This window comes from Alligator mississippiensis, chromosome 1 (genome assembly GCF_030867095.1).
Source record: "Alligator mississippiensis isolate rAllMis1 chromosome 1, rAllMis1, whole genome shotgun sequence".
Taxonomy (NCBI): domain Eukaryota; kingdom Metazoa; phylum Chordata; order Crocodylia; family Alligatoridae; genus Alligator; species Alligator mississippiensis.
Window position 1 is genome coordinate 51,518,797 of NC_081824.1, and position 15,625 is coordinate 51,534,421.

The 15,625-nt window shown below is 47.0% G+C and overlaps 1 protein-coding gene across 2 annotated transcripts in view; it reads left to right on the plus strand.

The window, feature by feature from the left end:
* The first annotated feature begins 13,947 nt into the window (after nt 1-13,947).
* Nucleotides 13,948-15,625, plus strand: part of PRIM2 (DNA primase subunit 2) — a 250,604-nt gene continuing 248,926 nt past the window's right edge. For both annotated transcript variants that reach the window (XM_014594466.3, XM_059730696.1), the window contains exons 1-2: nt 13,948-14,113; nt 14,942-15,045. In XM_014594466.3, the coding sequence (XP_014449952.1) occupies nt 13,963-14,113; nt 14,942-15,045 (255 nt within the window). In that variant the 5' untranslated portion in view covers nt 13,948-13,962. The remainder of the gene's footprint in view (nt 14,114-14,941; nt 15,046-15,625) is intronic.

Here is a 15,625-nt window from a genome sequence, read left to right on the forward strand (position 1 = left end):
CCCACCCACCTCCTCTGTGTGGCTGGATGATGCTTACTGTACCAGTCCTCTGGTGCTAGTTTGGAACCACCACCCAGCTTGGAGTCAGAACAGGCGCTACCTACCTGGCTTGCCAGGGAAAAAGGTAGCTCACCACTGCCTTAAATGGAACTTTGAAGGAACTGAGGAAAGCAAGTAGTACTGCCCAACCAATCTCAAGACGCTGTGCCACTTCTGACACCATGTAGTGGTCACTAGGGTCAATGAATATAGACATGCAATGAATAAGAAGAACTAACCAACAAACTTTAATCAAGAAGCAGTAGGCAGCCTCTGTAGGAAACCCTGGCTCCAACCAAGTAACAGCTATCACCTTACTGAGGGACTGTCTCCCAAAACTCTCCTCTTTTAAATTAGGGAGTGTCTCCAAATTATAACCTTTACCACTACATTTGCTACCTTGAAAAATTGTTGTTATCAGCTTGGACTTACAATAACTGTCATGAAGATGAAGTGGTGGTATCTAGGAAAAGGGAGAATTGATAATATATTGCAATGCAGCAGCAGTGAACAAGTAGACTCCTATATGTACTTGGAAAGCTCATTTAGGGCAGCTATCTCTATCAAGCATGCACCTTTAGAAGGTCAAGCATGCACCTTTAGAAGGAGATGCACCTTAGCTGCATAGAAATCAACAAACTTATGGACTGATAACATTGCATTTGATATCAAATTGCACATTTATCAACCTAATGTAGCTAAATGAAACAGATAGCAGAGGGCTGAAATAGTGGAGTTCTGTACTTGAGTTTCTCTTTCTCCAGCAGCACTAGGCAGATGGCCTTTTAATATTGTAGATCTGCTCACTTCTGGCTCCACCTCTCTATGATCATATATGGAAGCTGGAAAGAGACTGAAAGGACCAAAGCTCCCAAGGCAGAAGGTGCTGTGAAAAGTTCCCAGCAGATGAGTATGGAAGTTCCTGAAACTGAGGACTGGAGGATGCCAGGAAAGAGTGCCAAGGAGGCAGCAGGGCAAGGTCAGGGTTGGGATAGAGGAACTGGGAGGTTGGAGAGGAGAGGAGCAAAAAGCTGGGAGGGAAGTGGGGTGGAGGAGACTAGCAAGTGGGTCTTCTGTGATGAAGGCTAAATCTATAAAGACATTTTGGGTCCAATGTCCTATCTGCAATCTCACCACTATATTGCACTTTGTACAAGAGGATGGCTGACTGTAACAGTCCAAGGAGAACTAGAGACCACACTGCAAGATTAAATCTGTGAATGAAGGTACATAAAGACAACAAATGAAGAAGGTAGGAGGAGAGGAGGAATTATGAGAGAGGGCTCCGAAATGATGAGATTTGAAAAACAGTAAATGTTGGAATCTTTATATTTGCCTTACAAATTTTGAACCTTGAGGTTTTCATCTTCTCTAGAACAGTGGTTTTCAACTGGGGGTCTGCAGACTATGTCCAAGGGGTCCATGAAAGATGATTATAATCAATCAAAAGTATGTGAATACCCACACTTACAATTCAAAGGGTTCTGCACCTCCATTTGAAATTTTTTGGGGTCTACAAATGAAAAAAGGTTGAAAACCACTGCTCTAGAATCATGAAATGAGAAACCTAGGGATTTGTTTTAATGAAAGCTTTAACTATAAGAATTCTACAGTCTCAGGAACTAAGGCTTTAAACAAAAACAAAAATAGCACAAAATTTGAAATAAAAATTGTGGCAATGCTGAATACTAAAAACTTTAAATGCCAGCCTTAATAAAGGCACCAAATATGACCACCAGTTCTGTTCATTGGCAGAAGATACCCCAAATCAGTCCCTTTTTTAGATGACTACCTCTATTTGCAGCAATACAATATTTTAGTATAAAAAATTAGATTAATCTTTGACTTCAGCACATCTGTTGAGATTAGGAAAAGTCCAATAGGGAAGAGAAGGAGTTTGCATGGTAACATTTTAGAAATACAATGTAGGAAAGAGAAAGAACTATTTCTTGATTTATCATTCCTCATTGTCATTTTTTTAATGAAAATCTGCCACAAAGCTTAAAGGCTTCATTTTACAAAATCTGCAAAATTTGGTTTTCTCTTAAGACTTCATAACAAGTATGAGTTGCAGCACCTTAATTCTGAAGCAGAATTAATTTGTAGGCTCTACGTGGCAAAGGTTTTCTTTTACCCGCCTCGTTGTCTCAAACTTTCTGATCATCTTGCAGCTTGTTAACTGGCATTGAAAGGGCTGAGTGGGGAGTAATTAGTGCCAGGCTAACTATCTAACTGGAAATGTAACCAAGCTACCACTAAAAATAGCTGCTTGGCAAACAACACTACTGACTAGTGAGCACCATTCTTTAGAAGCCTGCACCCTAAACATTTTCTGGCAGCAAGAAATTCTTCAAAGTTAGATATTTGGAAAGTGGGAACAATGTTTCCAACATGTCAGATTATGAGGATGATGGACAACTATGAAGTTGAAATCCTGAGCATAAATGAGGGAAGACTGCCAGGTGGCAGTGAGGAGTGTGTCAAGCAAGAAAAGAAATAACTCGAAGAGGAGAATAAATAAAGCATGGCAATGCAGCAGCAGAACAAGTAGGGTACTGTACGGATTTGAGAGAACAGCAGCAATGAGCTTTCAGAAGTAGTGGTGCTCATTATGACAGACTTTGCAGAAAAATCACTCACTAGCTGGGAACCTATCAAACAAAGCATCAGTCAGGCTGTGCTATAATCTGACAAAAGACCTTTATGATAAGGACAAAACTGTGTTCTACAATTGTTACCAAAATGTGTTAGACAGAATATTAAAATGTGATTTGGGGTAACTTCAGCATTAAAGACAGACGTGACAATCAAGAAGTGGAAGGATTAAAGGGAAAGCATGGGCTGGGAATCATTCATCAGAATGGTCTGAGATATGCTGGATTGAGCTTGGTGTTTGACCCCATCCTTGCAAATACCTTGCACCTTGTTATGGATCCTGTTATGCTTTGGGGGTTTGCAGTATCTCGAATATTTGCTTGTGCATTATTGTACTGATATGGCATATGTGGTCTCATTGGAAAGTCAGTTTTCTTTTATCTATTTATACTACTGTTATCACTATATAGATTATGTTGTGTTGTCTGTTTATGCCTTTATAGTTTTGTTCATGGTTTGACCAAGAAAACAGAGTGAATGGAGGTGCTGGACATGGGTGACTGGTGCCACCTTAGTCAGGGGGGGCACATGCCCCCCCCCCAGTGACCAGTCATCGACAGGAAGGGGGGGACCCCCATGGCCAGTCTCACCAACCTGGGGGGAGTCCCCCCCGCAGCCAATTGCACCGACTGGGAAATGGCTGCGGCGCTCCTGGAAGTGGCCACGGTGCTTCATACGGTGGTCCCACTCCCCGGCAGGTGCTTGCAGGGTAGGCACCAGCACTCCCGCCTGCCTCCCCTGCCTGTCACCTAAGTGGGGAGCGTAGCTTGTCAGGGAGTCCACCAGTGCTTTCGGGGTGCACATGCACCCCCGTGCACCCTCTACGTGTTGCCAATGGTGCTGCATTTCTAGGGCAAGAAGAATTTCATTCCCAGACACAGGTAGAAGGGCTTGTACCCTGAGGTATTGTCTGCCTGTAATGGAGAAATCACCTCCTTTATAGCAAAAGCATTTGAGCGGAATGGCTCATCCAGCCAAAGGAATTGGCCAGGTACCTTGGGCAGACCAGAGCTTTCTACAGAGTTCTGGTGACAGCTGAAATGCTGGTGGGGGTGGCTGATTGGAAGGTGTTAGGCAGGAAGGGTCAGGGAAACCCCAGCAGTCAGGGCTGGCAGAAATCAGCAGGAAAGCTGATTTCTAGTGAAGCCGGCAAGGCTCTCAGGAAGGCTAAGGTAGATGAAAGGGTGAAGAACTTTTTTCCTTTTGCTTTTCTGTCTCCAAATCTGTAATCCATTTTGCTTGTTTAAATCTCATATTTTTTTTGCCTCCTGTGGGCTAAGATCAAGACAACCCCCACAGTTGTATCTCGCATACTACTATCTGTAACTGAGCGTGTGCTTTTTATAAACCACATCCAAACCCAAATGCGGTATCATTGTGTGAGGTCTCCGATATATTCCTGACTTAATAAGCATTGTGTTTCCCCTGCCCACACCACCACCCATTTCTCCCCTTCCCACCCCATCACCCCTGGGCTTAGTTGGCTGCATGCTTGATATATAACTTAGTTATGTTCCCACCCCTACCCCAATCGTTTACTATGTAGACCCTTGTTTGGGTCCTCTGTATTTACTCGTACATTGAACCTTGTAACTTAAAGTTTAATATTTTCTAATAAAGTAAATCTGTTTGTTGTTTGGCTCCTCATTGATTACCTGTGGAGTGATTTCTAGGTGAGTGATATTCTATAGATTCATAGATTCTAGAGTTCGAAGGGACCCAATGGATCATTGTGTCTGACCCCCTGCCCCTGGCAGGGAAGAGGACTGAGGTCAGATGACCCCAGCCAGGTGACTGTCAAGCCTCCTTTTGAAGACCTCCAAGTTAGGTGATAGCACCACTTCTCTTGGAAGCTCATTCTAGACTCTGGCCACCCTTATTGTAAAAAATTTCTTCCTAATGTCTAACCTAAATCTACTCTCCACTAGTTTGCACCCATTATTCCTATTTACTCCCTGGGGTGCTCTGGTAAACAGTGCACCCCCAATTCCCTGCTGTCCTCCCCTGATAAATTTTTAGGTGGCTACAAGGTCACCCCTCAGCGGTCTTTTGTATAGGCTGAAGAGATCCAGATCTCTCAAGCTTTCCTCATAGGGTCTTTCATAGAGACCACTAATTATGCGAGTGGCCCTCCTCTGAACCCTCTCCAGATTCTCCGTGTCCCTCTTGAAGTGTGGTGCTCAAAACTGGACACAGTACTCCAACTGCGGCCTGACTAATGCCATATATAGGGGGAACATCACCTCCCTCGATCCGTTGGTTATGCATCTGCTAATACATGACAAGGTGAAATTGGCTTTGTTGATGGCTTTGTTATACTGCCGGCTCATGTTCATCTTGAAGTCAACTATGACTCCAAGATCTCTCTTAGCCTCTGAACTGCTGAGGAGGACATCCTCCAACCTGTAGGTGTGCTGGGGATTCCTCCTTCCTAGGTGGAGTACCTTGCATTTATCTTTGTTGAATTGCATCCTATTACATTCTGCCCATTGATCTAACCTGTCCAGGTCAGCTTGTATCTGCTCCCTGACCTTGGTGTATTAACTTTGCCCCATAATTTGGTATCATCCGCGAACTTGGAGAGCGTGCTTACCACATCCTCATCCAAATTGCTAAAGATATTAAATAACACCGGCCCAAGAACCGAACCCTGCGAGACCCCACTGCCCACCTCTTTCCAGACATAGAATGACCTGTCACCACCAATCTCTAGGTGCAGTCCCTAAACCAGTTGGCCACCCACCTGACTGTGTAGGTGTCCACTCCACAGCCCGTTAGCTTCCCTATGAGACTAGGATGCGAAACTGTCACAGACCTTCCTAAAATCCAGGTAGATGACATCGGCCTCAGCTCCTGCATCAAGGCAGTGTGTGACCTGGTCATAAAAGGCTATAAGGTTTGTCAGCCAGGATCTACCTGTGATGAACCCGTGCTGGTTTCCTTTCAGCATCGTTTCTCCTGCTGGGCCTTCACAAATACACTCTTTGATGATTTTTTCTAGTATTTTCCCAGGGATAGAGGTAAGACTGACTGGCCTAAAGTTACCTGGCTCCTCCCTTCTCCCCTTCTTAAAAAGGGGTCCAGGGTGGCCCTCTCCACAGAGGGGGAATTGAAATTTCTTTCTTGACCCAACAGATGGCTACCTGGGGTTGGCTGAGATTCCACTGCAGGGTCCAGTGTAAGAGCAGTGGGACTGAGGTGTACTGGGGGCAAGGAGGTATCCCAGTGCAACCTTGGTTTGTTCCTTGGGGCAAGCAGCAGCACAAGGGGGAAGAAACTCATGGCTCTGGGGCCCTTGTAGTGAGGTTTCTGACACCCTGCATGAAGATGGACACACAAAAATGTGGAATTCACCAGATGGTAAAACAAACAGGCCACGTCTGAATCAATTTGAGATTCAGGTCATCTATCTAAAGTGCCAGGGCTTACCAAGCGAAAGATGTCAGTAGCAACCAAAATTTGTGTTTTGACAAACAAACAAACAAAAAATACCAATGTCTGAGAGATTATTTTTAAACCAAAGTTGACAAAGAAAGTCAACAGGACAAACCTGTGGAAGGGGCAAGAGGGAAGAGAAAAGTACTGTGACAACTAAGAAATAGGAGAAATCTGTGTTTTGTATCTGAAGAAAAATGGGCAGTTCTCAAACAGAACATTCTTCAAGCTGCAACATTCACAGCTGAATATCAGTGTGGACAGGCCAAGAACTGAATAAGCCAAGAGATGAGGTGCCTCCCTCCTTTGCTGAGGAGGAAAGAAAAAGCACTGAAAATAAAATTTTGGTTGTTAGCACCAGTGAAATACTGGAAAAAGCAAAGGAGGAGTACAAGAAGGCAGATGGAGTAGTGAAGGAATGATAAAAAGAAAGAGGTTGTAAACCTGATACTTAAATCTAAGCTCCAGCTGCTGCTATGGTAGGAAACCATGGAGCTGTTTACCAAGTGACAGAAGCCCAGAATGGAAATTTCCAAACAGGAAATGCACCAATCAGAAGCAAAAATAGAAGAATTCTTACCACTAAAGTGGAATAGGAAAGAAAAAATCAGGGCATTTCAGCCTCACCAGCTTTGATGGAAATTATGAACCAGAATATCTCTGATTTAGTCTATAACATGTAAATCTACCCTGCCTTTTGTCAGCATATCTTGACGTTAACCCTGGTCCTAGAGATGTAAGTACAGGTTGCAATCAAGAAGCTGAAAAACAACAAAGCAGTGAGAGACAAATAGCAGCAGAAGACTAAAGTACTTTACATTACATCCCCAGTGAAAATGAAGGAACTGCATGATAAAGTCTGGACAAAAGAGTCCCTTTCTGGACAGCTGAAACAATACCAGAAAAGGAGATCTGCGAGGGAGGAAGATGAAGAGTCACATTAATCTCAGTGATAGGGAACATTTTCTATGGTTCACCTCGGTAGCATAGATTCATAGATGTTAGGGTCGGAAGGGACCTCAATAGATCATCGAGTCCGACCCCCTGCATAAGCAGGAAAGAGTGCTGGGTCTAGATGACCCCAGCTAGATGCTCATCTAACCTCCTCTTGAAGACCCCCAGGGTAGGGGAGAGCACCACCTCCCTTGGGAGCCCGTTCCAGACCTTGGCCACTCGAACTGTAAAGAAGTTCTTCCTAATGTCCAATCTAAATCTGCTCTCTGCTAGCTTATGGCCATTATTTCTTGTAACCCCCGGGGGCGCCTTGGTGAATAAATACTCACCAATACCCTTCTGTGCCCCCGTGATGAACTGATAGGCGGCCACAAGGTCGCCTCTCAACCTTCTCTTGCGGAGGCTGAAAAGATCCAGTTTCTCTAGTCTCTCCTCGTAGGGCTTGGTCTGCAGGCCCTTAACCATACGAGTGGCCCTTCTCTGGACCCTCTCCAGGTTATCCACATCCCTCTTGAATTGCGGCACCCAGAATTGCATGCAGTACTCCAACTGCGGTCTGACCAGCGCCCGATAGAGGGGAAGTATCACCTCCTTGGACCTATTCATCATGCATCTGCTGATGCACGATAAAGTGCCATTGGCTTTTTTGATGGCTTTGTCACACTGCCGACTCATGTTCATCTTGGAGTCCACTAGGACTCCAAGATCCCTTTCCACTTCCGTGCCACCCAGCAGGTCATTCCCTAGGCTGTAGGTGTGCTGGACATTTTTCCTCCCTAGGTGCAGCACTTTGCATTTCTCCTTGTTGAACTGCATCCTGTTGTTTTCTGCCCACTTGTCCAACCTGTCCAGGTCTGCTTGCAGCTGTTCCCTGCCCTCCGGCGTGTCCACTTCTCCCCATAGCTTTGTGTCATCTGCAAACTTGGACAGAGTACATTTGACTCCCTCGTCCAAGTCACTGATGAAGACATTAAAGAGTATTGGTCCAAGGACTGAACCCTGCGGGACCCCACTGCCCACACCCTTCCAGGTCAAAACCGACCCATCCGCCACGACTCTCTGGGTGCGACCCTCCAGCCAATTCGCCACCCACTGGACTGTGTAGTCATCCACATCACAGCCTCTTAACTTGTTCACCAGTATGGGGTGGGATACCGTATCAAAGGCCTTTCTGAAGTCTAAGTATACGACATGAACAGATGCTAAGATGAAGTGTGTTTATGTAGGGCCTATGAAGACTGATCTGTTCCTTGCTCCTTTTCCCTTACAGCTCCTAACCATTTACAGGTTTAGGAAATCCTAATTTTGGAGGTTGCAGTCCTACTACTGTGTTTTAATATCCTGTGATTGACCTATCCTGTATTAATTTGCCTAATCCTGTCTTGAATTTGGTTGAATTGTCAGACTACAAAATCTTGTGGCAATGAGTTCCACAAGCTAATGACATGCTGTGTATATGTGTGTGGACTTGGAGGTGGGGGTGGAATAACACTTTCTTTGTGTTTAGTTTTAAACTTCCTTCCTAATTGAATTTAATTTCCCTTATTTCTGTTATGGTGAAAGATGGTAAACAGTTATTATAGACCTCCTTTGTCATCTTTTCTCTAAGTTGAAGTCCTAGTTTATTTAGTCTTTCCTTTGGGGAAAGTCTCATGATCATTGTTTTTGCTCTTTTTGTACCTTTCCAAAAGGATACATTAGAACTAGGAAGTAGGGGGAACAGTATTCAAAGTTGGATGTATCATGGATTCAGGCTCTAGAGATTCTGCATAGGAGCCAGTAACCCTAAGGCAGACACTATTTTATTAATATCTCAGCATCAGACATATATGTCATATGTTTTTTGGAACTGGGCATAATATTCTTTAGATCTCAGTTGTGTGACAGCTGGTGGGAAGCCCCTGGGTCTCAGACAGCGGTCTCAGGCCTGCCCTCAGATCAGGCAGAAGGCAGCCATGGGTCCCAAACCAAGACATTGGGCTGTACCGTACTTGCTCCTGGGGATTGGCTAAAGAGTGACCGTGTCCCCAGATGCAGGGGCAGCCCTCTACCTGATCCTGATGACATGGCTTACCTGAAGTTGCCACCTTTCCAGCCTTGCCCCACAGCCCTGCATCTGGCTGTAGGTCAAAGTGCTGCGGCACAGAAAGCCTGTTGGCTCCCCACACCCTGCCATGTTTTCAGCCTTGCCTTGTACCCTGTATGTGTCTCCTTGGCTCTTTTAAAAGCCTTGCCCTGCAGCTTGCATGCAGGGTCCAGGGCAAAGCTAGAAAGGTGCCTGCAGCTATATACGAGGCTGCAAGCAAGACTGAACACGCCACGTTTCCAATTAAAGTGCCCTACAAACCCACCACAAATATGCTCCACATGAAGGGCCCTACTACAAGTTCAAATTAAAGCTGGGTAGAAACTAGCTACAGAGTTACACATTCTCAAGCATTAACTTTATAGTTGGTTGGCTCTTTGTGTAGCTGGATAGTCATTTTTAGCATGTTATCATTACTTTGCATGTGTAACGGGTCTAAGTGTATTGTGCAGTTAAACAGTTAAGCATGTAATATTTATAATACGTAGCCGGGTCTAAATGTCTCACATTTTTATGGTACAATAAATTTGTTGAATGTGTAGCATGTTACAATTTGGTGTGTGATAAATGTAACATCTACCAAGGGCCTAAGCAGTATCAAAGAATGCACAGAATGACAGACTTCTTTATCTCTTCTTTCATTGATTTTTAAAAGGCATTAGACAACCTGCACAGACATACATAGTTGAACATCCTTCAGTCCTGTGGAATCCTAACTGAAGTTATCAACATCATCAAGGTCTTCTGCAGGGATAAAATATTTTGTAAGGACCAATTACCAGAAACTAGAGCAGTTCAAAAAAGATGTGAAACTGAGCTATGTTTTCTCTTTGCTGCTATCAAATATTACTGTAGACTGGATAACTGTAGACTGGATAACGAAGCCAACACAAACACAGGCAGTAGTATGGGTAAGTGGTAAGTGTCTAGAACAGCAACTTAAGGCCTGGGGGTCAAATCTGGTTCACCAAGCAATTCCATTCAGCCTGCAAAGCTAGGACACTAACAGCAGTGTGGTGGTAGTAGGGAAGTGGTGGCATATGAGGCTGTAGACTGTCTGCAAGTCAGAAGCTTCAGGATATCCTTGTTTTGACTCAGTACCACTCCGGACATTTGAATGAAGCAGTAAGTTAAGCGTGTGGTAAGGTAAGACTGATATTGTAGTGGTGATGGCCCAAAAATTTTGTGAGGTCTTTTGCTTCTCACATAGAAGGTCTTGCATTCAGAAGCTTGTCTAACTTCATCTCAGCTACATAGTTGGTCCAGTAAATGATATCACCCTAACAAATCCTCGTCTCTTGCACGAAGTAAGCAAAGGTATGTGGCAAAATATATTTGGGGTGGAACTTTGCCTGAAACATCATGAGACTGTCTAGTTTGACCATTTCCCCAACCTTCACTGGCCTCCGAGAACAATGCAGAGCTAGTAACTTGTTGAGACACATCACAGGTAGTCAGCTCTTCCTGTCAACCTCAGCTGGTAGTGTTGTGCATTATGACAGTAACAGCAATGGTTAGCTGTGGGCTTGGCAACAACATATGCAACACACATTAGATTACTTGAGTAGAGGTATGTAAAATGAGCATTAACGCCTCTTTGTTTAAAAATACAATATTTAGGTAAGCTTAAGCTAATATATGTATTGCTCCCAAAGCACCAATACCTGTTAAACAACATTTCATTCTCAAAGATAAAATTCAGAAAGAGAAATTCCCTGAGCAATGGAATGCCCCCATGTTCATAGAATCATAGAAGTAGGGTCAGAAGGGACCTTGTAGATCTTCAAGTCCAACCCCTGCCTGGGCAGGAGGAAACTGGGCTCAGGTGACCCCAGCCAGGTAGGCATCGAGCCGCTTCTTAAAGACCCCCAGGGTAGGAGCCAGCACCACTTCCCTTGGAAGTTGGTTCCAGATCCTAGCCGCCCTGTGAAGTAGTTCCTACAGATGTCTAATCTAAACCTACTCTCCAACAACTTGTGGCCGTTATTCCTTGTTATCCCGGGGGGCGCTAAAGGAAACAAGGTCTCCCCCAAACCCTTCTGGTCACCCCTAGTGAGTTTATAGACAGTCACCAGGTCCCCCCTCAGCCTTCTCTTGTGAAGGCTGAACAGGTTCAGGTCCCATAGCCTCTTATTGTAGGGTCTGCCCTGCTGTCCCCAGATCATGCGGGTGGCCCTCCTCTGGACCCTCTCAATGTTGTCCACATCCCTCTTGAAGTGGGGTGCCCAGAACTGGACACAGTACTCCAGCTGTGGCCTGACCAGTGTCGCGTAGAGTGGGAGGATCACCTCCTTGGACCTACTTGAGATGCACCTGTGGATGCACGATAGGGTTCGGTTAGCCCTGCAGACCGTGACCTCGCATTGTCGGCCCATGTTCATCTTGGAGTCAATGATGACTCCAAGATCCCTTTCCGCCTCCGTGATCTCAAGAAGGGAGTTTACTATCTTATAAGTGTGTTGCCGGTTACTACTGCCCAAGTGCAGCACCCTGCACTTGTCCATATTGAAACACATCCTGTTTTTGTTAGCTCACCCTTGCAACCTATCCAGGTCTTTCTGCAGTCTTTCCCTCCCTACTAGTGTGCCCACCTCACCCCAAATTTTGGTATCATCAGCAAATTTGAACAGGTTGCTTTTCACCCCATCATCCAAATCGCTGATAAAGAAATTGAACAGTGCGGGCCCAAGGACCGAGCCCTGGGGGACTCCGCTGCCCACTTCCCCCCAGGTCAAATATGACCCGTCCACCACCACCCTCTGAGTATGACCCTTTTGCCAATTAGCAATCCATCTGACCATGTAGACCTTGATGCCACAGTCGCCTAGTTTTTTAATGAGGATGGGGTGAGAGACAGTGTCAAAGGCCTTGCTGAAGTCCAGAAAGACTACATCCACGGCGACACCTGAATCACAATGCTTTTGTGACCTGATCGTAAAAGGCAGTCAGGTTGGTCTGACATGACCTGTCCCTAATGAAACCGTGCTGGTTGCCCCTGAGTTCAATGCATGGACCTGTTAATAGGTTCTGACACTGCAACCCTTTCAAAATAAAGAGAACGTATTTAAAAAAAAAATATATATATTCTAGAACTGGTTTGTATTCTTAGATTTTATAATGAAAAATATAATTTCTGACACTGCTGGAGTGAGAAGCGAGATAAGATACTGACTTCAAAAGTTTTCCAGCCTCATTTATTTACGAATCAGAACATTAAACAAAAATCACCCTTTAGTATTTGAACGAGAGCAGTTTGTGGCTACACTGTCATGTGCACAGAACTGAGAGTTGCTTTACAGTTTATCTACTGGCCATCAGGCTCCTGGTCCTGGTTTCCAGAGCTAGCGCATTCAGATATACAAATTGTCTTTGGAGCATGCAAAGGTTGCCATGCTCTGTGAACGTGGTTCAGGCTGCAGCTCTGGCTTTCCATGCACCCCTTCCTTGATCATTTGCTGTGTTAAGGAAGCTGGTTAAAGTGAGGTGTGACAGAGAAGTGTAGAAAGCAGGTGCTGGGAAAGGAGCAGGAGAGGACCCAGCAGTTCACACGTGCAGTGCATCCAACATTTATTATTTTAGAGATTGTGGGCCATGAACGACATGTGCCCTCCCAAGGCTGGGCTGGGGGGGGGTGCACAGTGACCACCTGCAGGTGGTGGCAATGGTGGGGGCGTGGTGGTGGCGAGCAGGGAGCTCCCACAGGCAGCCACAGCAGCATCGATGGCGGGCGGGGGGGCAGCACAGTGGTCAGTGACGCTGCCGCCAGCAGCATCGGTGGCAGTGATCAGCAAGCACCCACAGATGTCGGCGGCGGTGCACCACCAATCTCAGGGGTGTACATGCACCCTCTATGCATTGCCAATGTTGTTGGCAATCCCTTGAGTGGAGGATGATCTCTATCGTGGGTCCAGTCCTTGAGCCACAGATCTGCCTGTAGAAGTTGCAGGTCTTCCTGCAGGGGAGGGCAGGCCTAGGCTAGGATCAGGGTTTGAAATATGGGGGAGGGGGATGACTGAGTCCCCCTATAAGAGATGAGACTCCCCCACCCAGCGCCTTTCGAAGCAGCTCAGGTGCCACTGCCTGCAGACCCCTCAAAGCAGGAGTGTAATTCAACCTGGCTAGGCTACGTTTCCACACGCATGTTGCCGGTTGCTGCCCCCTTTGGCTGGGGCACCCCTGTTGCACACTGCCTCTGCTTGGCCTACACGCTCGTGGGACTGCTGTCTGCATCCAGCACTTGCACCAGCTCTCTTCGCCCAGCGGTTTTCAACCTTGGCATCCCCTCGGCCCTTCATTTGCACTCATTTTCCCGCGACGGAGAAGTAGTACGGCAGCTCCTGCCGGTTCTCCGAGCCGGGGGCCGCGCAGGCGGCTTTGCCCCGGAGGGCGCGGGAGAAGGAAGCATAGTCTCCGCTAGCGCGCTAGACAAGCCGTGGGCGGACCGTGTCGCTGTGTGCGGCGGGCGCCGCCATTTTGCTTGTAGACAAAAAGGCTCGTCTCGCCCCTTGCTCCTCCCCGTCCCACCCTTCCATGGCGCGGCCCACGCGTTCCGCGCGGTCAGCCAACCCAGCGAGGCGGAGTCAAAGGAGCCCGAGGGTGGAGCTGGAGGCGGAGCAGGCGCCCCGCCGGGACAGGTTGGGGGCGGGGCTAGCAGCAGGGGCGCGGGAGGGGCGGAGCCAAGGGCGGGCTGCCCAGCCGGGGGGCGGAGTCAGGGGCGCGTGACGCGGAAGCGGGGCGGGCCTGGCGGCGCGCGCGGGAAGCCGGCGCAGTTGTTGCTGTCGGGGCGGGCGGGCATGGAGTTCTCGAGCGCGCGGGGCCGGCGGCGGGCGGCGCGGGCGGGCGGGCGCGGGCGTTACCCGCACAGCCTGCAGTTCTATCTGGCGCCGCCGGCCGAGAGCGTCTCGCTCGCCGAGTTCGAGAGCTTTGCCGTGGACCGCCTGCGCCGTGAGTGGCCCGGGGCGGCTGCGGGCCAGCAGCGCACGTCGGGGCGGGAGGGGCTCTGGTGCTTTGCCCAGCATCGGCAGGGCCTCGCTTGCCGCCTGGGGCCCCTGTCAGCCCTGGTGGTTGGGGCAGCAGGGTCCCGGCCGGGGCTGGGGCCCCGCCGGTCAGGAGTTGAGCAGCCCTGACCTAAAACTGGTACGGGGGGTGGGGTAGGTGAATGTGAAACACTTGTCTCCCTCCTTCCCTGCCTCAAATGGTTTTTAAGACCTGGGAGATAAAGCCTTAGCTGGGGTTATCTGGTTGGGGGTGGTCCTGTTTTGAGCCGGGCATTGGACTGTATCAGTGGGTCTCAACTTTTTTTGTACCAAGCCCCATTTGTAAACATGGATGGCCAGTCCCCACCCAGTGAGTAGCTGAAGTAGAAAACAGCCCCCTGGTCCTGCTGATGCACTCAGGACCCCCAAGCCCCAGCCCCCAGGTGGGGGGCCAAGCAGCCCCTTGCAAGGGAAAACTCACCATTTCTCATGTGTTTCTTGGTTGAAGGAGAATCCAGTTTTAACATTTGTTTGCAACCTTTTCATATATTCATGCTACCCATGGGTTGAGAAAAGCTGGACTAGATGATCTCCTGAGGTCCTTCCCAACCCAAATTTTCTGTGCTTCAATACTGTCACATTTCAACAAAACCAAAATTGGGTAGAATGCTGGGCTGGCCTGCCTTCCCCCCTCCCTCTTCTCTTTCTTTAAAACAATAATTAGATTTCTGTTCTATGTTATACTAGGTGCTCATACTGCTTTTTGTTTGTGGTTTTTATTTTTAAATTACTTTAGTACTCAAAGTAGTTGAGAATCTTGGTGTGAAATACCTGAAAGGTACTGATGACTATAAAAGCAAGCTGGAATATGAACTTCGAAAACTTAAATTTCCATTTAAAGTAAGTAATTGGAACAAGAACCTTTCCTACCTTTGTGTCCACATTGTATCTCCTGTGGAAAATATATATATATATAAAAAACAGCCTTAGTCTGTCTGTCTGTAACGGGTTATTTGCACTCAGATTGGTTGTCTGAAATAACCAATCAGAGTGCTCCAAGAGCATTCAGTACAGGAAGTGTCAACCAGAGTGCTGATGCCATGATGGAGGGGACAGAGAAGATGGGTGTGAGGCCAGGGTGGAGTGGGCCGGGATGAGGAGCGGGGTGGGACATGGGGCTCAGTCCCTGCCTGCCCCGGTCATTCTTGATGGGAAATTTGCTAGTTGTGAATAATAATACACTTAAAGAATTTATATGCTGCGCACTACATTTGAGAATTCAACCAATTTTATACACGCAAGTTTTCCTTTTTTTTCCTGTATAATTTAAATACAGTTTTTGTTCTTACTTAATTGGGTCAGTCTGGAATCTTTCATTTGTACTGAAGTTAGTGCAACTAGAGTCTGCAAGATAATGCTCTGCAGTCTGTAGGGCTTTGTAATATGAAGAATAAATTCTAACTTGCTGTTTTCATGTAGC